Below are 24,836 nucleotides of genomic sequence, written 5' to 3'. Positions count from 1 at the left end.
CTCATCCTGACACTTGTCCCTCATCATCCTTAATGCATAAGTGTGGTTATAGATGAAGGTGCTAACTTGTCGGGCTTGCTCCACGGTCTTCTTCACAAGCTTGACCTTTCCGATGTCGTTCAACATTAAGTCAGTGCAATGAGCAGCACATGGAGTCCAAAAGAGCTTATATCTGTCCATCAATCAAGGCATCAATACAAAGTTATAAAGTGTACATGTAATGTAAATATATGTATTTACAAATGAAAATTAATACTATATGTTTAGACTTTAGATACCTGGAGTTCTCCTGCATCTTCAACCCAGTTTTCTTGTAGTTGGAACCATTATCAGTCACAATTTGAATCACATTTTCCACTCCAATAATTTGGAAATGTATTTTGGATCCTTCTTCTCACCGGATGCATCTACTGACTTGAGGAACACTGTCCTCCCATCACAATTCAACATGAAATTGATGATGGACTGTCTAATGGGACCAGTCCAACCATCAGCCATCACAGTCACTCCATAATAATTCCGCATGGGCCTTAATCCCTTAATTTACTTATTTAAGTCCTCTTTATGCTTAGGCAAATAGACATTATATATCGCATAGGGAGTGGGGCCCTGTACACCACTCCTAGCCCTGCCTATCTCCTTAATCATATCTCTATAGTAGGGCCCCTGGGCTGTATGTGTTGGAATACTATGGTAATAAGTCCATTTGGAGAAAGCCATCCCCACTTTTTCCTTCACACTCCCCAATAAGTGCTTCAACTTTCTCTGTTTATGCTCAAGCTTCACAAATAGGGCCGGATCATTGTGAAGAATCTCAAGATCCGGATCTGTAGGATGTGCTGACGTAGCTCGAACCCTTATAGGGGCCCGTGGGATAGGAGCCTCTTGCCTCACACTCTGAGTCCTCCTCAGGGACTTAGGAGCCACCTGTGCCTCCCATACCTACTGGCTCTCTAGAGGAGCCACAACCTAGACCCCTCTGTTGCCTCCTCATGTCATCAACCCTCTGTTGCTCCCTACTTATCATCATCACCCTCCTCAGCTGATCTGGCTTTGGATCAGGGTTACACTCTCCTGGTTCATCCATACCATAATCCTCAGGGTCTAGAAGGTCATCTAAGCATGCATCCTCGAACTCATCCCTCTGTGTTCTCTTCTCTTAAGTCTTTTGCTTTCCACCACTAATATATGAGGCCATTGCCTTCTTGGCCTCTACGGGCACCTTTGGGCACCCTGTTACATCCCTTTTGCCACCAGCTAGATGCATTTTCAATCTTGTGGCCCCACCTTCTCTTATTTGTTTCTTACAATAATTACACTCGCTCTTCCTTCTATCAGCTGTCAGTGGCCTCTCGTGTTGCCAAGCTATGTCTGACATCTTTGAAAGAGAGTGCCTGATACAAGAAATACAAACTAAGTATCTTGAAAAACTCCATAATATGCTCCAAAAATGACATACATGCTTCTAATAATAACCTCCTATTTTTAAATAAATATCTAATATATATATATATATATATATACTTAAAATAGAAATTCATTAGTTTTTTTTTAATATTAAAATTTTTAATTATTTAAATACATATTAAATACAGTAAAATTACATAATTAACAGAAAAAAAAAATTTAATTCAACACCATCACAGCAATATGGTGTCTCAACTCTCACATACATTAATATTAAGCTTATAGATGTACTATACATATACATTTTTAGCAATATACATAATTTAGTAAATAATTTTTAATAACAAAAAAATAAAAAAATAGTAGGAAGAATAAAAAAATAATTTTGACACTACAAATTCATAGATCAACACTCTAAAGTAAACATACATAAATTTGGAAGCAATCTAAGATAATTTAAGGCACAAATGAAACAAAAATAAAAAAATGAGGAAGTTGGTTACTCACCTTGCAAAGATTTGAGAAAATGCACAAATGGAAGAGCAAATCTAGTGTTTGAAGGAAATGGAGTTGTAGAAATTAGGTGTAAAGAGGGACGAAAGCAAGAGAAATAAAAAAAAGTGGAAATGGAGGTCGAAATGTCACTGGCGATATGGGTTGAAATAGGCAAATTTAGCGATAGGTCGAAAAATGGCTCGGATTTGGACATTTTATAACCTGCGCATGTATCATTTTGGCCCGATATGGTATCGGGCCGAAATTTAGACTTATATCGACTGAAATATCGGTCAATACGAAACGATATAGGACACATTTCGTGCCTGTACCTGTATTTGGTTTCGATTTGGAATTTTGTAGACATTTCGGTTGAAATTTCGACCATTTTGATCGAATTTTTTTCCATGTTTCAGAATATTTGAGGAATAACACTCAGGGGTAACCGTCAATTGTGGGTGGGTGAAAGAGCCATTGCTGCTCTTGTTGTTCGTGTTGCTGTTGAATATATGGTAGGGGCATAGTAAAAAATTCGAGGGAAACTCAAGTTTTGACCAAGTGAAAATGTAAAATTTAGGTGGAAACTTGGGAAATTGAGGAAACCGAGGACCTTTTTGTACGAGTTTCGATAGGTTTTGGAGAGTATTTTGGGGTGGGATTTTGCATTTAAGCTAATTAGAGTATAAAGAATACACTGGCACATGCATTTTGCTAAAAAAAAATCAATGTAGATATGTCATTTAAAGTACATAACATTAATGTTGAGTTGACCAAGAAATACACAATAGACATAGCTATACTTAAGTGCATAACATTCAACATATGACTTCTAACTTCTAAGTTCAATTCAAAACATCAAATAAACTTGAAGCATCAAAATTCAAATACATTGTAACTAGCAATAAAAATAAAATGGGAAGTACAACTCATTGAGTCGGTGCCAAGAGGAGTGCCTCGGTGGATCCATCCTGTAACTTAAGTAGTACTGTGCCTGTGATATCCTCTCCTCTGACCAATGGACATAGACATCCCATAATGTGTGATGCCTATGGTTGTCAAGGTAATCGACCACTGCAATTCTATAGGTCTGGTCGTCAACATGCATAAAATATCAATATGAGGGAATACACAATACGGATAAGGAAGTCTTGATTGAACCTCAAGGGGTAGGGGTTGCACGCCAAAGATCTGCTCCACAAACATCTGTGCCCCTAAGTTAGCATCCATATAAGTTGCACCCCTGTGCACATATACTGTCCTCATCAAACATTGGATAAATCATCCTAATCTATTCCACTAGTCTATGTCTCCCATAATCTTGAGGAAACCCTTGACCATAAGATGCATTACTATAAGCGCCAAAAGAAGATGCAACACTCTCCATACCACTCTCGTACGAGTGGGGATCTGCTATTGCCGGTATCCAGTATCCAACCGTGGAGCTTCTTAACTCATCTAGACTCATAGATTCCATGGAGCCTGCCAAGGTATTCACATCAGTGGGATGGTAAGACCTGTACGATGAAGTGCCATCCTCATACCCATGTCTATTCTGCTTCCCTTTCCCTTTCCCCTTTGGGTTGTAAGCGGAAGTACGACCTGCACTGTGGTCGACATCTTGGGTAGCATGGGTGAACTGTGTCTCCCCTGTAAACCTCAATGGCCCTCCTTGTCCCTGACTCTCAACTAGGGTCACTGCTAGCTCCGGTGGTGGTGGTGGTGGTCTCTCCCGTGGTTCAGTGGAATCCTGATCAACTGGCCGATCATCATCATCATCATCACTCCCACTGTCGTCCCCAATACCAAGTCCAACATCATCATCATCATCATCATCCTGTGCTTGACTAGCGGGTGGCTAAATAACATCATCATTGGACCACATAATATTATCCTCATTGACACTGGATGCACCAGGGTGTGGTACAAAGGGACGGTTAGGCTTAATGTGCACTCTCCCATCTGTGGGCAAGAAATCATCCACATTAGCTCCCATCTCTCGTGCAATTTGATTGTTAGGTCGACTTCCCGCCTCATCCAACAATGGCTCTCTGACCCACTCAAATAGAGGGTTCTCCTCCTCATCATCCATGGCAAAGATGTCAGCCAACTCAATGTTGTACCCATTACCTCACTCTTGACCCAACTTAATGTGCTCTCTCAACCTCATATTATAGTGAACATATACAAGATCCTCTACCACTTCACCCCCAAATGGTTTTGCCTCTTAGAATGTATGAGATTGAATGTGCTCTAGTTGCACTCATAGCCGGTGGCAGAAGATGTCTGGGAGAGCACTCTAATTGCAATGTTAATCAAGTACTCCGAGTCTAACCCGTATTGCAGCCACCACTCAGCTGCAAAAAACATAACCTACCAAATTAATAACAGTAACAATAAATTGTGTCAAAAACTCAAATTGAGTATCTAAGACTTAGACTAAGTGACTAACCGGGAATGGTGTTCTCCTTAGCCTGAATAGCCACTGAGCGACCGTAGCTACCAGTAGCATCTCTAAAAGCCTTTAACTGCAATAAATAATTACAAAGTTAGTATTAAAATAGTATTTATCTTTATTCGTAAGTACTAGACTACTAGTCATCTCACAAGTCACAAGTCACAAGTCACAATCTTACCTTATTAATAATTAATGCTTGTTTTGTCGGATCTGGTTCCAACCTTTCCACTACTTTATGGATTGCTCGGATCAAATCTACCCTCATCCCAAGTTCTCTACTGTAGTGGTACATGGGATCCAAATAATAGGCTACCAAACAAGCCAATAAATGAGATGGTAAGAAACTACAAAACTACATAATAAGTATTAAGTTATTAACAATTAAGTATTTAAGTAATAACTTGAAAATTTTAATAACTTTCAACTCACCAGCCAAATGTAATGGATGTTTCAATTGCCTTTCCCACCTCTCCTGGATGATATCAAGGAATTTTTGGTTGCCCTTATGATATACTTTCCTAACCATCTCCTTCATCATCTCCATTGCAGCCCATATATGTGGTAAAGTTGGTTTCCTTTGTTGATCTACCAACTTCAAAACTGTCACCATAGGGTCTAGAAGCTTCACAACAACTTTTAGATTTCCTCAGAAGGTATCACTGGATATGGTAGTCTGTACTGCTCTCCCTGCTGATGATTCTGATTGGGGCCAGGCAAACCACTCTTCAGCTGCAAACATCACATGTAGTTGGGCTTTCTTCTTCTCAAAACTCTTCAAGGCAATCCAATTTGTAGCAAATCTTATGACCCCAGGCCTCACCAAGTCCCACCACATGTCCTCCTCAACATATCCAAAGCATATCCATGGTTATATATGAATGTGGTCACATTTAAGCCCGCTGAACAACGTTCTTCACAAATTTGATTTGCCTTATGACTTTCAGCATCAAATCAATACAATGTGCCGAACAAGGAGTCCAGAAGAGCCTATACATGGGATTTTACATTAACTTCATCCCAGCCTTCTTGAAATTGGAGCCATTATCAGTCACAATCTGCACCACGTGCTCGAATCCAACCTCTTTCACCACACTCTTCATCAACCCATATAAGTATTTTGCATCCTTCTAACCAGATGCATCAATAGACTTAAGGAACACCGTCCTCCCATCACAATTCAGTATAAAATTGATGATAGATTGTCTAGTGGGACTAGTCCAACCATCACACATCACTATCACCCCATAGTGCCTCTACATCAGCTTAAGACCATCAATGTAGGCTTTCAAGTCTTCCTTATGCCGTGGGAGATATACATTATATATCTTATATGAGGTTGGCCCAACCACCCCATGTCTAGCACCACTAATCTCATCCACTATCGCCTTATATTAAGGCCCTTTTGCAACATTTGTAGGAACACTGATATAATGCCCACTTAGAAAAGGCCATCCCCACGTTCTCCTTCACATTACCCCACATATGCTTTAATTTTTTCTGTTTTGTCTGTGGCCTCACAAACAAGTCAGGATTAGTGAGTAGTATCACATCAGGATCTATCACAATGGGTTTAGAAGCAACATATGTGGCATTGGGTCTAGGTGCAGCAGATGTGGCACTAGGTTATGATCGTGGGGCCCATGGTAATGGAACTGACTCTCTGACACTCTGGCTCCTCCTCATACTGAAGCTGCCTCCGTTTGCCCTCTCAACATCTGGATCTTTAGATGACCCTACACCCACGACCTTGTGTCCTCCTGATCTCATTGAGTCTACGAGACTCCCTACTCATCCTGAGTACCCTCTCCATCTCTGCCTCTGGGGATGATGCATCACCTGGATCTGGATCCACATTTTTCTCTCCCACCTCCTTTAGGCATGCCGCTTAGAACTGATCCCTCTTTGCTTTCTTTTGTGCCCTCTTCTCTTGCCCTCCTGTCACATATTTTGCCATTGCTAGTTTAACTTCATAAAGGACATTGGGGCGTCCAACTACATTGCGGTCCCCTCCTGCTAGATGGATCTTTAGTCGAGTGGCCCTACCTGATCCAATCTGTTAAACAATATTTACACTCTGACTTCTTCCTATCATCCGTCAGAGGCCTACCATACTACCAAACTATGTCTGACATCATGTTTCTGAGTCTCTAACTCAAAAGTTTGTGCCTGAATCCTGAATTCTTGATACAAACATACATAATAATCACCGTTAAAATAGAAACCCAACACTTTAATTTTAGCCTAAGGCCCTAAAGACACTAAAGTCTAACAACACAGTCACACATTACTTGTAAAGTATAAACTAACGTATTCATAAACATTTTTAAGTTTTTATTCCTAATTAAAAATAATTTTTTTTATAATTATAGTATGTTTCATAATAATTATTAAATACAAAAATTTTCAGAAAACATAGTAAAACACTTCAAAAATCAGATTCAATCAATTACATATGTAAAATAAGGCATTCATAAACATTTTGAAAATTTTGTTCCTAATTAAAAATATTTTTATAATAATTATTAAGTATAAGAAAAAATCAGAAAACATAGTAAAACACTTCAAAAAACAGATTCAATCAACTACATATGTTAAGTAAGGTATTCATAAACATTTTGAAATTTTTGTTCCTAATTAAAAATATTTTTTATAATGAAAATATTTTAATAATAGTTATTAAATACAAGATAAATCAGAAAACATAGTAAAACCACTTCAAAAATCAGATTCAATGAATAACATATGTAAATCTACTTAATAGAGACGACACATAACAATTAACAATATCGACTCAATCCATTATGCTTTGAGCATGAAGCAAATAAAAAAATATAATTTTTTAGGTATTTTTAAAATCAGAAAAATAAAAAAATAGTATAACTCTAGAACGATCAAATCCAACAACACCACTTGTTAATCTACCTACTAGAGACCATTATAGTAAATTTTAGAACATTCCAACACCATTTGATCATGAAGGAAAGGGAAAAATCAAAAAAATAGGGGAAACTTAAGTTACCTTGCAACAAAGCTTGAAAACTGTGAAATAATCCACCAATAAGGGCCGAAATCAACAAAGGAGTGTTCAAAAGTGGTCGAAATGATCCAAAATCATGAAAAACAGCTAAAAAATGGTGGGAAACTGGTGTCAAAACTCCTTGCTGCTACCGTGGTTTCGCAATCAAAACTCTGATTTCCCAGAGTTTCGATCGAAAAAGACGACTTTTTTTAAAAGTGAACCGGCTAAACTATTTAACCCAGTTTCAAGTTTTGATCGAAATTTCGACAGTTTCGATCGAAACAGTTGAAGCTTCCCATGTTTCCCAGCTGGTCAAGTCTGGTTCAACCAGGTTTCGACCCAAGGTCGAAATTTCGTCAGTTTCTTTCGATCAAATCGAGGGACTTTTTTTAGGTCCTTTCAGTTTCATTTCGACATTCAAAAAAAAGTTTCGTATGCTTCGACCAAAATTTGTACTATAGGTAGGGGTTTCTAAACCAATCAGTCAACAACCCACCTTCACTCCTGTATGTGTACTCTCCAAGTGCGGGCTCTTGAGGGATAGCATGATCTCCATAAGAAGAATACCCAGTGTCATTTGACTAGGTTGTGTGACCCCCATATAGGTATTCCGATGACTGCCAGCTGGCCAAACTCTGCTATTGTGAACCACTGTGACCATAATTTAGGCTCATGCTTCCCATGTTCAATTCAAGATCTTGTATGCTTGCATCATCATTAGGTTGCCTTTGGTTTGATCTGCTCTTCCTACTCCTAGTATAAGTTCGAGAGACCGGGGAACTACGGCTTGCACGTGTTGGATGACTCAGATCTGGTGGAGGTGACTCCCTTTGTTAACCCTTACTTTTACCAGCCTGACTGCCTCCATGACTCGATGGCTGACTTGGAGCGATGGTATCATCGGCATCATCTGAACTCCCACTACTAGAAATCATCACAGCTGTTTTATGTCAACTAGGTGGCTCCACAAATGGTACACTTTGTCTTGCTAATGCTGTTACAGCAGCCTGACCCTCGTCAGAAGACATATGGTTAGCCACAACATCTGGGCCCATGGCAGCAGCAGTGGTAGGATTCGGCTACCCTCTTGGCCCATCCAGCACTGGGCCACCTCGATCCCTAACCCACTGATATATAACATCTTATTCCTCATCCTCTGCGGGGGGCTTGTGGAATATATCAGTCAACTCAATCAGTTCCCGATTTTCGTCATCCATATCATCTTGTATGTGCCCTACTCTCAATCTTATGTTGTAATGCACATACACTAAGTCCTTGAGCCTCTTACTCCTCAATCTGTTCGTACCTTACTATGGATGAGTGAGAAGGTGCTCTAGTTCCTTTCGCAAGCAGAGGATGAGCAAGTCTGTGAGAGTACTTAAATTGCTTTGTCCCTAAGATTTGGCGAACTAGTTCCATTTAACACCCACTGGTAAGCTACATAACCAAATATATGAATGCATTAGGCAAATAAATCTTAATACTTATATAACTTTTAGGTTATAGTCTTATGGATTTATCAGTTATCACTTATAGAGTTATAGACTTATAATAATGTTTACCAAAAAAAAAAAGACTTATAGTAATGGACTATTTACCAGGATCATTTTTTTGGCCTAGTTGCAACCTCAGAAGGCTTTCCAAAACTCCCAGAGGCATCCCTGAACTCCCTAATCTGTACACCAATTGTTCAATTATTGTCCTTTTACTACTGTATATGCACTAATGCAAGAAGTTGAAGAAACAATTGAATAAATTCTCACCTCTTCATTAATTGTCCTCTGCATGAAGGGAGTTGGTAGGCTTCTGCACCACGTCTTGCACCGCATTCATCAACCTTACATTAAGTCCCAAATCATTCTTGTAATGGTACTTTGGTTAAAAGTCTATCATTGATGATCCTCTCGTAGGATTTGAAGTAGTCAGGGCAGCAGCTCTAGCCAACTCTGTCGTATTCAACTGTCTCCAAAAGGAATAATCAACAATGGTTTGTTGTCTACCATTGCTTCAGGATGGCTAAATTCACGCGAATTAAACCACTCCTCACTTGCAAACATGTGTTATAGACCCACCACTTTCTTCTGGAAGCTTTTTAGAGCTACATAGTTGGTGGCGAATCTAGTCAATTCTGGTCTAACTAGATCACCCTTACAGTGGTTCCTCATCGTCTTCAGCACATAACCATGGTTATAAACAAAATTATTGACCCTTCTAACCTTGTTAATCACAGCATTGATTGACTTTATCTTCCCTAAGTCCTTCAACATAAGATCAATCGAGTGTGCTTCACGTGGTGTTCTAAAGAGGTGGATCCTGCTGCTCCTCTTCTTCATCAACATTTCACCCGCTTTCTTGAAGTTGGCATTGTTATCTGTGACAATTTGGACAACATTGCTTGGCCCTACATTAAGGACCACCTGCATAAGAAGCTTGTAAAGGTAGTCAGCTTCTTTGATTTTATTTAAGGCATCCACTGACTTAGGAGAGGATTTCTTTCCATTGCAGCTCAACATGAAATTAATGATGGATTATCTAGTAGGACCAGTCCATCCATCAACCATCATAGTAACACCTTGTGTTGTTTGTCTTTCCGTTAGTGCACCAATGTATTCCTCCACCTCTTGCTTCAGCTTTGGTAAATATTTATTCATTACTTCCCAAACTATTAGGCCTTTAACCCCTACACTTGCCCTAGAAAATTCCATTGATCATCCCCTGATAGTATGATGTTTTGGCTACATTGGCTACAATGTTGTTGTAGAGCATGAATTTACTGATTGCCAACCTAGCTTCTTCCTCCCTACTGCCTTCTCTACCTTCAGCAAACATATATGAAATGCGTCTTTGATAGGTGTCTTGATGCCTGAAGAGGGAGGAGTCTTGGTCAAATGTGGCATCATAATGTGCAGTCTTCCTTCTTTCAGTCCTCTCACTTCCACGAAAACTATGTCTAGGTGGTATGGATGCCCCTAACCCTAAACCTGCTGCTCCTCTTGTCTATTCATATTGTCTCACATTCTAAAAATGTAAGGACTGTTTGCTAGCTTCCATTGCAACATTCATTTGCCTCCACTCGGCCTGTGACTGAATACCCATGACCCTCCTCCTCTCGTCATCGTCGTTTGACTCCTCGTCAACATCAACGAAAGGTCTACATAGCACTGTATCCTCAAATTTCCTTTGTTTTTGTGTCATCTCATCCTTTTTTTCTCTCCCTCTCTTTAAAGTTGTTGTAATTGCTTTTTGCACTTCATAAGGAACCTTGGTACACTTGGCAACATCTTTGTAGCCACTAGCCAAATGTTGCTTTAATCTGATTGAACCACCAGAATTCAAGGTCTTGAAGCCAATACTTGCATCAGGATGTTTTTTTGTCGGCAGCATGTGGATCCCCATGTTGCCAAGCAATGTCCTAAGTCCCATTACTAGTGCTACCACTCCCACTAGTTGTCATTTAAGATATAAGTCTACAACACTAAAATAAATACATGAATGTTCCCAAATAAACATTAGAATAATTTTTTGATAAATAAAAAAATGTAAAAACAATTTATAAAGCAACAAAACACACACTTTGTTTTAAGTTAACATATATACAAAGCTCAAACATACATGTTTGTATTTTTAAAATAAATTACATAATATGAGCATCATTAATAAAATAAAAAAAATAAAAAAGAAGAAGAAGAAGATAATTGTTTAATAAAATATTAATTTTCATAATTATTTTATTTAATTATTTAAATAAAAAATAAAAATAAATACAGCAATCATTATAATCAAAATATAACTACATGGGGTTGTAGCCCTCTCAATGTTGTTTAACATAAGTGATAATCACATTCATATCATAAATAAATTTTTATATTTTTTAATTTTAATTTTTTAGATATTATTTTTTAAATACTAAAGTTCAAGAAATAATTTAATAGCAGAAAATTAAATTTGTTTCCATGAAAGTGTAGACCGAAGCTAGTAGATTAACATATATTTATACTAGAGTCAAATACCGATTGTAGAATATTCTATTTGAAAAAAATCAAATTTGGGAGGGGGGATCTTACTTTTGTTGAAGATCTAGTTGAAATAGGCTTGAATGTTGATAATTGATGTTGTGGATGTGTTAGTATGTTTAAAAGTTTAATCGCCAAAAAATTCTGGCTGAAAATTAATTTTCCGGCGACATTTGAGAGTTGTAGCGAGAAAGAGGCTATAGAGAGGCGAATCTCGACTCTGTCGCATGAGATATGGGGTTTTTAAACCCCCTAAAGCATGTGGTTGGACCACATTTGGCAAGATTTCGCTGAGAGATGGGGAGATCTCGTGGCGAAATCTCTCGCATCTCGACTCTCCTCTTATGTCGTCCTTTCAATTTAGCGAGATATCTCGCGAGATCTCGGATCTCCCACTGTGGTGGTTAAAACAATACTTTGGGACCTTTAAGGGGTTATATAATATCGGCTGCTAGGTTTGCCTCAAAATTTTGAGGAAGCAAGAAATCGATATTCGCAAGACTGGTAATTAGAAGCGAAAATTATTGTTGCCCCTATACTATGAAATTGCTTCCTTGCCTCGTGCACTTTTCAAGGTCACTTACAGAAACCTGTACTTTGCCTACTTATACTGTTATCCCCTACCACTTTGATTTGTTCTATTGCTGACATGGCTGCTTTCCGTCTTTTCAAAATGCCCAAAATAACCTTGAGCATATCTTTCACTAAGCATCATAAAGCAAACTACTATTTTACCCTTTCCATTGTCTTCAACCTAAAACTACTTTTTTTCCTCCTCCACTGCCAACACCACACTGATATTGCCACCTTCTCCCTTGCCAGCAGCAGCAGCAGCAGCAGCACTGCCTCCACTGGAAATTCCCATGCAGCACGGCCCCCTACGCATTGCCTTCAAAGTTACTTCCAGTCACAGAATTTCAACAAAAATAATAAAGATCCCAGGTACAAAAGAGTTGCAGCAATCTGAAGTCATAATTCAAGCTGAGTAGTGGAGGTTAATGGAAGTCGAAATGGAGAGATGAAATGATCATTTATTTCTTCTCTTGGGACTAAAAACCCAGAATAGGGAGACTTAAAGATAAAAAATGACAGAAGAGAAATCAAAGAGGAATCGAGGTTGTAGTTGAGGCAATTAAGATTCTACAAACCTCAGTTTCTGCTGTAAAATGGACTCCTTCAATTCTCTCTCTTGAATCACTTGCACAGATAATTAGTTTTTGAATTTCTGCAACACATTCATAGAAAGCTCATGAGGCAGAACCAGAAATCCCATCATTTTATTTATGGCCGTCGAGTCTTAAGCCATCGGATCATCCTTGTGAACTTTGATGAACCTCTCTGCCAAATGAAAGACATCGAAAAGTTGAACTCTCACGAATAAGAATATTGTTCATTTTGATTGCTGGTTTAATCTGATATGCTGCCTCATTCCTATAAAAAATTAAGACATGGAAAATACTCTGTAGTTCAAAAATGGCAATAAACCAAATATTCAAAGTTAATCCCAGTTGAGAATCAGAATCTAAATCACCAGAATTTCGAAGCAAAGTCAATGTGACCAAAGGAGTCCAAAATTAATTGGATGAGCATCGAATGCTGTTTGAGGCAATCACCAAAGACGGTTAAAGAGGAAGAGAAACACAAACCCAAGTATTTTGGGTTTCTACTGTTAAAGAGGGTATAATTTGTATGTTTCTTATAAAAGAGCTTGGCATAAATAAATCTGTAGGAACTCAAGATAGGACCATGGAATCTTGATTTGTTCTTCCCACAGAATATACTGGTAGATTGTGAAATTGAATTTTCTGAAATCCATAGCTATTCCACATATGATAACCTGCCTGCTTGAATAGGTACCTACTTCTCTTGGACTCGAATTTTGTTTGGCTGTTTCATAAATGAACTAAATTAAGCGGCTTCAGAGTTTTTGCAAGAACATCAAACCAAGATTGTAAAACCAGAAAACTACCTTTCATGTTGAAATGTTGGATAATTGATTTTTAAGGTTTTGTGATTGAAATCCTTGATTATAGAGCAGCTGTATGTAACCTAGGGTCTGGGTTAGTCTTTAGGATCCTCTGTTAACTAGAACCAGCTGATAAATGGGCTATCAAAGGGTTAGCATTTTATGATGGGTTTGTTTTGGGTAAAGAAAAGGAAACTTTTGGGTTATGGGATGTTTAGAAAGTTATGGGTTTCCTGTGGGATGTTTGTAGGCATGGTTTTGGGATGATTTGGAGAAATTAATTGATAATTCGAGAAGAGAAAGACCTCTGGTGAGATGGTTTGTTTCCGGAAATTATACTATGGGGAGGGTTAGGGAGGTTCAAACTTTGAGATGGGCTGGTGGATGGAGATGAATTAGGGTTTTGACAAATGTTAAAATGGGCTGGTGCTTTTGGGACTGTTAGGGTTTTAACAAAATTAAGATGGAACGAGTTTTGGGTAGCCAAACATACCCTAGATTTGATTCGAGGAAGGGAAATTAGAACTAGGATGTTGTGAAAGCAAAGGGTTAGGGTTTTAACAAACCTAACTGGGATGGTTTTTGAGAATGTTTTATTGAAATTTCACCCTACAGTTTAAGGGGGGGAGGGGTATTTGGGGTTGGTGTCTAGCCTAATATGAGGCCAATAAACACATTGGGAGTGTTATTTTTGCCTAAAACCTAACCTAAACGGGTGTTCTTGATTGGTGCATGCGCGCTTGTATATGGGTGAAACTGATAGTCTGAAACATGAATTTAAAAACAAATGTAAGTTGCAATTGATGCAGGAGAACATAAAGATTTTTGTTAAATTGCAAGAAAAAAAAAGACAAGTGATCCAATCATCTCAATACCATGCAAGTAGTCATTTATATATGATGTACAAGTAAAACTATACAAGTGTAGGCAAGCATGTAGTGATCCCATCATCTCAATACCAAATATTGATTCCATCACATCTCCTTGTTGGTGGTTGTTGAGAAGTCAAAAACTACAGCTCTGCTTGCCACGTCATTCAAGCTCTGGAGAACTCCTGGTTGAGGGCAATGAGAATAGGGATGCAGAATAGGCTCTTCTGGGTGTGCTGCTGTTGGTGGTGGTGGTTTGAAGACGGACTCCACAATTGACTCTACCCCCAAGGTCGACCCATAATCACTGTGACCACCATCGGAAGGGATACTTTTATCATAATGTCTATGACTAGGACCGACACCATTAGGGGATTCACATCCTCTGTAATTCCCTTCCCTACAATTCCCTGTAATTCCCTCATAAGATTGTGCCATGTGGCATTCAAGTAATCCAACGGTTATCCAATTTAAACTAAATTTGAATTTTATTTAAATCCACCCATAAATTTGAATTTTATTTAAACTCTAGTTTGTTGGGTAACATTTGGATTACTTAAATGCCACATGGCACAATCCTATGAGGGAATTGCAGGGAATTGTAGGAAAGGGAATTACAGAGGATGTGAATCCCACCATTAGGAGTATAACTGTAAGCCCCATAAGTAGATGCGGAGCAGTATGATTTGTACTTTGAAGTGTCCTCTTCATAGGAGCTACCGAGCTATGTCTATAACCATGTCTGTGCTGCTTCCTCTTTCCCTTACCCTTCGAGTTGTAAGTCGTAGCATGACAACGATTTGCCTCAACACCATGATCTACATCCTATGTGGCATGTGTGAAGTGACTCTCCCTAGTATCTTTTTTTTTTTTTTTTTTTTTTTTTTGGGGGGGCGGGGAAGTTATATCTCTGATAATGGAACTGGTCAAGGAAGAAAATTCGACCTTGCAAAAGGCCGAAATTTCGACGTTTCGGTCGAAATTTCGATTGAAACTGGACACTTTTTCTGAAAATTGGAACTTCAATTTCGGGCCTCATATGGACTCAAAATGATTTGGATTATTGTATACTACTTATTTCAAGCATAATAAACACAATGGAACTAGCATTTTGTAAAAAACAAAACTATTGAAAATTTATCATTCAAGTATACTAACAAATGATTGGTTCTGACAAGTGCAAACTGTATTGCACACATGCATAGAATCAACAACATACATGAATTGTTTGGTAGAATGGTTACATATACAACAAGTCAACAAAATAAAATGACCAATTAGATCAAGTGATGGTGTCTCAAATATATTAAGCTAAAGCCTATATATCATATATACATAAAATAAAAATACATAATTTTAGAAAATAATTATTAAAATAAAAAAAATGAAAAAATGGTAGCAAATAATAAAAAGATAAGTTTAACAAAACACAATTATAGATCATAGTCCTAGGCTAAACATATATTAATTTCAAGGCAATACAAGATCATTTAAGGCATGAACAAAACAAAAATAAAAAAAGGGGAAGTTTGGAACTGTTGGGTGTGGCTCATGCTTCATATTCTATTGCTGCTAGAGTTTCCTTTGTAGCTGTTGTGGCTTAAGAGGTGTTTGGAGGCAAAAAAATGAGCAAAAGTGGTGTTTGAAGGCAAAGGAGTAGTGAAAATTAGGTGAAAATCGGATAGAAACCAACAAAAGCTAAGGAAAAACAAGTTGGAATGCTGATATGTCGAAATTTTGGTCGAAATTTCGGTCGATATGAAACGATATGGATACATTTCGTGCCTACTACTACATTTCGTTTCGATTTGGATTTTTGCAGGCATTTCGGTCGAAATTTCGACCATTTCGATCGAATTTTCTTCCATGGAACTGGTAAATGCTTTCAAAGTTCTCCTCCAGCTCCACAACTATTTTCGTCATCATCACCACCATCATTCCCATTACCTCCAGTTTCGTCATCATCACCACCACCATCATCATGTATCTGAGTCTAACTAGGAGCAAGGGTGTCTTCTAGATCCTGTAGACTTGAGTGTCGTCAGCACAAACTCATCGCCATCGTGCATGCCAAGGGCCATCTTCAATCCTCATCCACAATACTAGCTGCCTCCTACGCATGTGTCCGCCCATCTTGAGATGCCATGAATGCGTCGACATCAACCCCTGCAGCTTGAACAATCTTTGGGATAGGCCTCCCGCCAAGCAGGTCCAACATCAACTCAACCCTGTCCATCAACCAATTAGCGAGGGGATTCTCAACATCTGACTCCACCTCGAAGATATAGGCAAGGTCGATGTCCTGCCCCCTACCCTCATACTATTCCCTTGCGTGTCGTAAATTCAACCTCATTTTGTAGTGGCAAAAGACTAGATCATTTAGGCACTAGCTCACCAATATGTTCCTCCTTTTGGGTTGGATCAAGCTGAATGTACTCTAGTTCCTTTTGCACCCAAAGGCAGAGCAAGTCTAGGAGAAGATCCTGATCGCCAGTCTCCTAAGGTTTGATACACTCGAGCCATACAAAACCCACCACTCTGTTATATTATGACAAAAACATTAAGTGAATACTTAATATATAATCTACTTATTTGTAAAATGTAATAATAATAATGCATCTAAGTTGAATCAACACCATCTTGTCCACTCAGAGTAGCATTAGAACTAAAGGACCTAAAGGCGCGCGTAAACAGATTTATCTACAAACATTTGTAATGATGGTTAGCTAAATTTTTTCAAAAATCAAATGCAAATCCTAAGTTTGAAATTCCTACTATTTCACCTCGTTGCAAAATGATTGGACCATTGGGTCCGGCTCTAACTTTGCAATCACCTCCATCACTGCATCAAGCAAGTCCATGTCCAACCCCCAACGTTTGTTGTATTGATATTTGGGGTTGAGATAATAGGCTACACAATTCACACTAATTACCAACAAGGCTGCAAGGCAAAAACCCATGATATCTACTTACCATCCTTGTGCAGCTGATGCATAAGATGTTAGATGTTGGGTCCATCGTTTATCGATGACATTTAGGAAACCTTGGCAGCCTTTGGGGTTCTTTGTATGGCAATTTTCATATTTTGAATGGCTACAAACTAGTGGGGCATAGTGGGCCACCTTAAGGAGTCCACCATATGCACGACCTTTTTGATGGGCATGGTTTTTCAAGACAATCCCCACACTTCTCTAGAAATCATTGGATCAGATAGTGCACTATGCATTGCGTCTGTGTTGGGTCTTGAATTATAACAAACATGTTAAGTTAGTACTTAGTAGATAATATTATAATTTGTAAAATGAAATAATTGTATAAAATTTACTTATTTAACCTGGATCTAGCCTAATCAAACCACTCCTAGGATGCAAACATTGATCTCAACCTATCTTATTCTCTTGTATATTGTTGAGGGTGACGAAGTTTGTCGCATATCCATAAAACAAAATTCGGTAGAAACTAGCGAAATTTCCCATTTTGGGAACCTCAAAACGAAAAACTAGGGGACTGAAAAAATCCCAAGTTTCGATCAAAACCTGTTGAAACCTTGAAACCTATCGAAACTAGTCGAAACCTAGTTTAACCTAGCTGGACCAGTTGGTTCATGAGAGAAAAGAATTCCCAAATTTCGTGGGAAACATGGGAAATTTCGTGGAAACCTGAGACTTTTTCTTGAGTTTCATAACTTTCACAAATTTTCATTTTTTTTTGTTTCTTTCATGTTTCCCCAAATACCCACTTCATTAGGACTTCCTTATCCAAATTGCATATTCCTTCAGACTAGTTATCTTAGGCATGTTGATGACCAAACTTATAAAGTTGCAGTTGTTGAATACCTTGATAACCCTATGTATAAAATGTCATGGGATATCTATGTTCGTTGGTTGGAGGAGAGGATGTTACTGATATAGTACTACTCAGCTCATAGGGTGGATCCATCGAGACACTCCTCTTTGCACTGAATTGTACTTTCCTTTTACTGTTAGTTACTTTGTATTTGATGCTTTGAAGTTAGAAATTATATATTGAATGTTATGTACTTAAGTAGTTAAGTTTGTAGTGTACTTCTTGGACAACTGTACATTGATGTTATGTACATTGAATGACATATCTACATTGATGTTTTAGCAAAATGCAGGTGCCAATGTGTTCTTTATATGCTAATTAGCTGAAATGCAGAGTTTCACCCTAAAATACTCCCTAAAATCTGTCGAAACTTGATGTTGAAATTTGTATGAAAAAATCCTAAGTTTCCTCGAAATTTCTCAATTTCCCACCTAGGTTTCCCATTTTCACCTGATCAAAACTTGAGTTTCCCTCGAATTTTTTTTCTATGCACATATCTCATCGAATCAGATTGCACTAAGTCACCATTATAAATGAAATTTGTCACTTGTCGAGCCTTTCTCCATTATGCCCTCAACAATTTTGATCTTCCTAGTGTCCTTCAGCATGAGGCCAATATAATGGGTTGCACAGGGTGTCCAAAAAAGATGATACTCACTTGACTTCATCATCTCACTGGCCTTCTTAAAAGTGTAGCTATTATCGGTGATGATCTATAGTACATTCTTTGGCCCCACCACCTCCTCCACAATATCTGTGGTCCTTCACATTATTGGTAGCATCGACAAATCTCACGAATACAATCCTCTTATCACAAAATTCTATGAAGTTGGTGATGGACTTTTTGTCGAACTGATCCATCCATTGGACATAATGGTGCATCCATAAGTATCCCAGAAAGGTCTCATATCCTCAATTTATTTCTCCAACTCTTCCTTTGGTGTAAGGAAGGTGGTTATTACCACTTAGGGGTGGAGCCAGCTTATCCTAGACTTGCCTCTGCATAGTATCTATCATATTCTTTTTGTATGGTTCTTGTGTTGTGTTTGCTGGAATGTTATGGAAGAGCATCCACTTTGCACTGCCCTTGTAACCTTGCCCTTCATGTTCTTCGATGCACTTGAGAACTTGGGTTGCTTGGCCCCCTCTCCTTGAAAACATCAGAATCCTACTCTCAGATTTGGTCCTGCCGGCATGGATAATCAATTGCTAATGGAGGAGTGACCCTCCGACTCTGTGATCAGCTGAACGTGCCCCTAACTCAAATGGTTCTGTAGCTCTAGCTTTGGCCCTCTCATGATCCTGTTGGTGCGATGCCCTACTCTCTACTATCACATGCCTCATCTCCCTCTCCTCTTGCTTTTTGCCCACATCAACGGGGTTAACATCCTCGGAATCATAATCAACTTTGAATGCCAAAGGTCCTTGCATTGTGTCATCGAGTGCTCTATCCACTCTCTTCTTCTCCTTCCCTTTCTTTAATTCCCTGACTCCTTCAGTATTTCTACACTAGCCTTCGTCCATGTGGCTACATCTTTCGGACTTCCAGTGATGTGTGTCTTAAACCTGTTGATGCCACCTGAACCTAACAACTTACCACAAAAATTATAGTGTCTTGTTTTTGTTTCCATCAATCGCCACACAATATTGCCATGTAGGGTCAACCCTCCCTCCTACTACTCTCTGTGCCTTTCCTTGTGAACCACCCCGCCTCTGACTCCCACTAGCAAACATGGTCACTATTGCATACAAAATGATTGCACAGGTCACTGAACAACACCAAAATAATTTTACCTAGACAAAGAAACAATCATGCATGTAGCTAGTAATTTTTCCCCTGCCCCTTTTGTCTATTATTATTTTTTATATATAAAATATAAAATGAAATTCTAAAAAAATTTCACCAAGAAAATAGGCTTCAAATACCAAAACCGGCAATGAAACTGCATAGACAACACTTCAAGACCACATATAGAGCTATTCATAATTTAATATAATTTCCAAAACCTTTTTCCCTATTTTCCATAATTATTTATATTTGTACAAATATTTTAATAATTTACAAAAATGAAATAATTATTTGTTAGGTGGAAAAATATTTCAACTCTACGAGACCATAGATTGCCTCGTGGAGTTCAACATATATTAAATCCATACCCATACAAGGCATATATCATATATATCTGTTGCACTTTCAATGTAGGAAACTTGAATTTTTTATGCTTGAAAATTAACAAATAAATTACTTTGCAAATTTATTTTGACATCGTTAGCTCATAGGTTGGCCCATGATGTTTAACTTGTATTTCGGCAATACCTATCCAACACCTTTCTATTATACATTTTGTAAAAATGAAGTTTGGAGTAGTGTGGTTCCTCTGAGATGAAAATTTCTAGATGTCGAAGATCGACACAAAAAGTGCAAGAATCAACCTGTGGAGGAGAGATAAGCTCTGGAATAAGGAGTCGAAATTTCGCCCAAATAAGGTGAAATTCCGACTCGAAATGGCTTTTATAGCCGACATCTTGGCAAGAAATTGCCGAGAAATTGACAAAAACACGAACGTTCGAAATATCGCCCGTTGGGCGAAATATCAACCTTGTACCGGCAATATTCAGCCGACGTTGTGGGTTTTTTTCATTTTGGTCAAGATTTTGTACTGCTACTTACCGAGACACCGAAATATCTTTCGACAATATTTTAGCGACATTTCCTACTATGTTGCCAACTGGGACCACAAGAAAATAACGAAGTAAAAATAAGAATTATCTAGAATGAATCTTGCAACTAAGATTCCAACTAGCACTTCCGCCAAGACTAGGACTCTTAATTATCTTGACTTTGACTCAACCAATTAAAGTAAATAAAATAGTTCTATACTCGTAACATGAAAGAGTGTCCTAGTACTCATGGATCCCCAAGAAGAGGTGTGCAAAAATGATCAAAATACCCTCAATGGCATTCGGCCAGCCCTAGCTGCTGCGTGGTCAGGGGGCTGTTTAGCTCAATTCTTGGGCTTCCATGGGCCTTTCAGTGGTTCTTGGGGGAGTTTACTAGGCCTGGTTATATCAATAGATCTGACGTGAACAAAGTTGATCCCCCTTGTAATTGGGCCCAATACCCAGACCTAGAAGCCCAATTGGATGCTGTTTGAATTTCCTAGGGGTATTTTGGTCAATTTCCTGCCCTTTTAGGGCTTAAGAAGGGTCTAGTTGGAACCCCTTGATCGAAGGGTCATGGATCTATCTTTGTTTATTTATTTATTTATTTTATTGGGGGTTAGTATGTAATGAGTTATAAACTTACGACAAAGTCCCAGTCGATATAAAAGTTTGATCTAGAGTCCAACTTGCAAGAAGGACTTTTTCTCAGAGTTGGTAATTCTATGTAATTTTATTTCTTCAAGATGTCTTATGTAAGAGTCCAATTAGGGTTTGTTTAAGAGTCTTTTGTTATCAATTAGTTGAGTCCTTTTGTTATTAAGTAGTTGAGTCCTTTGTAAAGGGAATCCTTTATGGATAAGTTCCTAGTTTGAATCTTGGTCAATTTGCTTCAGCTGCAAGGCTGTAAAAGCCCATCCTTCTTCTTGGGAGGGCCATGGCGAAATTTGAGAGTTTTCTGCAATTATTTTTCATCCTCTGCAAGCTTGCGGCAGTCCAGGAACTTTCAAGACTTCCAGCAGCCTTCAAGTGTTGTTCTTCCCCATCAATTAAGTACAACCCCAGCCCGTTCCCTATGCTTGGCCACCCTCCCAACCCCAAAACCATAACCCTAATGCCTTTGTCACCTCTTTTGTATTTTATTGGACTTTTCTGCAATTTTCGAATTTTTTCCCATCCCTAAAATTCAAGGTCAGAAATTTGGAAATCTAACCGTTAGATCTGTCCCAAACTTTTGGAACATCATCCCACTAACCATGGTGACCTTTTCTTCCAGTTTCAGCCTGATTGGACCAACCCAAACCATAGTCTGACTCTAGCCCTAGTTCCAATGAAACTATCACAACTCCCAAACCCCTCAACCAAAGCATCCCCACCCCTTCTCCTACACGTGATTCCAGTCCCAATCAAATCCAAGATTCCCAAACCCTTTGGGACTCTTGAAACAGATTCTAATCCATCTAGGACTGACCTAAACTTATTAGACTTGACCTGAAATTGTAAAACATGCAACAACAGCCCCTTCACAAGCCCAATTGAGATGCTGCAACAGCATTCTTTTAAGCCCTGACTTACATATTCAGCTGTGGAATTCCAAAACAACAAAAGCCTAACCTTGGTATCACCCCTCCCAAGACCTAAACCCCCTTATACGTAAACCTAAATCCATTCCCAGATCAGAAACTGAAGTACAGCAAGGAGCTAGCCTCATCCGCGCGGTATTTTGAGTAAAACAGCTGTTTTCCACTGAGGTTTCAACCCAAACAGCAAGTGTTTAACCCTAATTTGCTGATGGTTCTAATAGAGAGGATCCTGGATAATCCAGACCCTAGGTTACATCAAGGTGTTTTGGATCTGAACTGTATTATGTTTAACACACATACACACACACACACACTTTCCACTGAGGTGACAGCAAGTGTTTAACCCTAATTTGCTGATGGTTCTAATAGAGAGGATCCTGGATAACCCAGACCCTAGGTTACATCAAGGTGTTTTGGATCTGAACTGTATTATGTTTAACACACACACACACACTAAAAAAAATGTTTTGCTTAATCCCTTCAATCCTTGTTTTCTTTAATCTAGATCACTTGGATCTGTGGAACATAAGACATTCTCACTCTCTGTCATATAATTCTTTTGATGGTTGCGATGAAATGTATAAAAAGAACTCATTAGCCATAACCGACAGTTTGAAAAATATGATGTAATGTGTCAATGTTTGGACAGAAATGACCTTGTTTGGAATTTTCTGAAAAGTTTCATTTAATTTGAGTTCAGAATGTGTAATGATACTTTAACAATAGGATCTCAATATTACAGAGGAAGCTTTTGAATATTCATGTTGCCATGTAATGCAAAATAAATTTTAAATAAAATATTGGAACAGTTATTGAAAGTTGCAGTTGCATACAGGCTCTGCTTACACATTTTATGTGATCAATCCAGGGTGCCAATGCTGTCACTTAATTGGTGTGATGCTACTCAATTGTCACTTGGAAAATTTTATTAGATGCATGCTCTACTGGCTTTGTGTTTGTTATTATGTGGTTCCTACTTAGACTTTTTTCATGCCTGCTAATTGCAAACATCAAAATTTACCAGTATTCTCTTCTGAATAGTGTTAGTCAGCTTTGTTTTTTGTAATTTTTCTCCTACGTCCACTTGGAAATGGCTTCCTGACATAATTCCCTTAGGATGTGCTTCTGCTTAAAATTTCAGAAACAAGTTTCTGAATGTTTTTTGATATTTTCTATTGTATATTTGTGACAGACCCAGCTCCCACAGCTGCATGATTTGCAGGGGCAAGCTCAGCAAAAATTCCAAACGGTAATATGAGATTACCCCTTTCATTTTATTTGCTTTAGTTTGCAGTTTGGTTTCAAATATTTTAATTTTGTCGGTTCAATAATTTCCAATAACTTTGTTAGGGTTATCCTTTTCTTCTCTAGATCCTCCAACCTGTAACGGTGAACTGTTTCTCAGATGTTATTCATCACCTTATGGATTTATTTGTGGTTTCTATTCAGTGCGCTTATTTCTTATTTTGTAATGGTTATCTCCATATATACGCTTTTAACTTGCTTATGTCCATTCTTTTTTGTAATGGGTTGCTCATCTGAATGCTATGCCGTGGAATTATGCTTAACTCTGGCTTGCATAATGTCTGAAATTGAGGTTAGGCATTAGGTAAGTCAGGGTTTGAAGGACTCTATGGTTATTTAGAAGGATTCTGTTTTTCGGCTAGATTAGAAATAATTCTGTTCTTACTTTGTAATTTCAGAATTAATTCCAACTTAGGATTTTAAAAGTTGGATTGGGACTATTGAGGTGCCAGCTAGGGTTAGGGTTTGGTGGGAAAGAAGAAAAGTTATAGGAGAAGATAATCCGAGAAGCGTTTAAAGTTTTCCTTTTTTGGGTCAAGTAAAAGGGTTTGGAGTTTGTTTAAAGGATTATGGAGCAATAGGTGTTTTGGTGAAACTAGGGTTTAGGGTTTCTAGAGGTAGAATATGAATTGCTGAAAATTCTCAGACCTAATGGATGAAGGCTTAATGATGTAACTAAAAGTAGGAATGAGGTGTAACGGTGTAAGAGAAGGTGTGATCCTATAGGGGAAAGGAAGGATTGAATGGGTAGGGGATCTAGGGTTTCAGAGGGGAAGGTGCTGCTGCTACCATAGGACAGAAGGGGAAAAGGGGAAGGCTGTGTGGGGCTTAGGGAGGTGGGAAGTGGGTGGGGGAAGGGGGAGGGGGTTGATTTGCTTGAATGGGAACTTGTAGTTGCTGGATTACTTGAAGGTTGGTGCTGCTGCAAGCTTGGAGGAGAGTATGTTAATGAAGAAACTGCAGAAGCTTATCACACTCAGCTGTGGGATTCCCCTTGGGTTCCCACAACTCTACTCTTCCTTCAATTTCAGAATTTTATTCATTAATCAAGTCTGCTTTGTTACAACCCAGAGAGGCTTATTTATAGCCTACATGAAGGAAAACATAAGAGGACTTATTCAAAAAGGAAAACAAGCTAGGATTCTAACTTGCAAACCAATTCTAATCAAGACTCTTGCTACTTTTAACTCACACAAGGAACCTTCATAACTTACTTC

The 24,836-nt window shown here is 38.5% G+C and overlaps 1 protein-coding gene across 5 annotated transcripts in view; it reads left to right on the top strand.

The window, feature by feature from the left end:
- Nucleotides 1-24,836, top strand: part of MED8 (mediator subunit 8) — a 91,684-nt gene that overhangs the window by 42,895 nt on the left and 23,953 nt on the right. For all 5 annotated transcript variants that reach the window (XM_089155948.1, XM_089155946.1, XM_089155947.1 and 2 more), the window contains exon 9: nt 23,507-23,563. In XM_089155948.1, the coding sequence (XP_089012074.1) occupies nt 23,507-23,563 (57 nt within the window). The remainder of the gene's footprint in view (nt 1-23,506; nt 23,564-24,836) is intronic.

Source organism: Hakea prostrata, chromosome 5 (genome assembly GCF_041222555.1).
Source record: "Hakea prostrata isolate BN-2017 chromosome 5, UWA_Hpros_2, whole genome shotgun sequence".
Lineage (NCBI taxonomy): Eukaryota > Viridiplantae > Streptophyta > Magnoliopsida > Proteales > Proteaceae > Hakea > Hakea prostrata.
The sequence above is the reverse complement of the archived record's forward strand: the minus strand, read 5'-3'. Positions and strand labels throughout refer to the sequence as shown.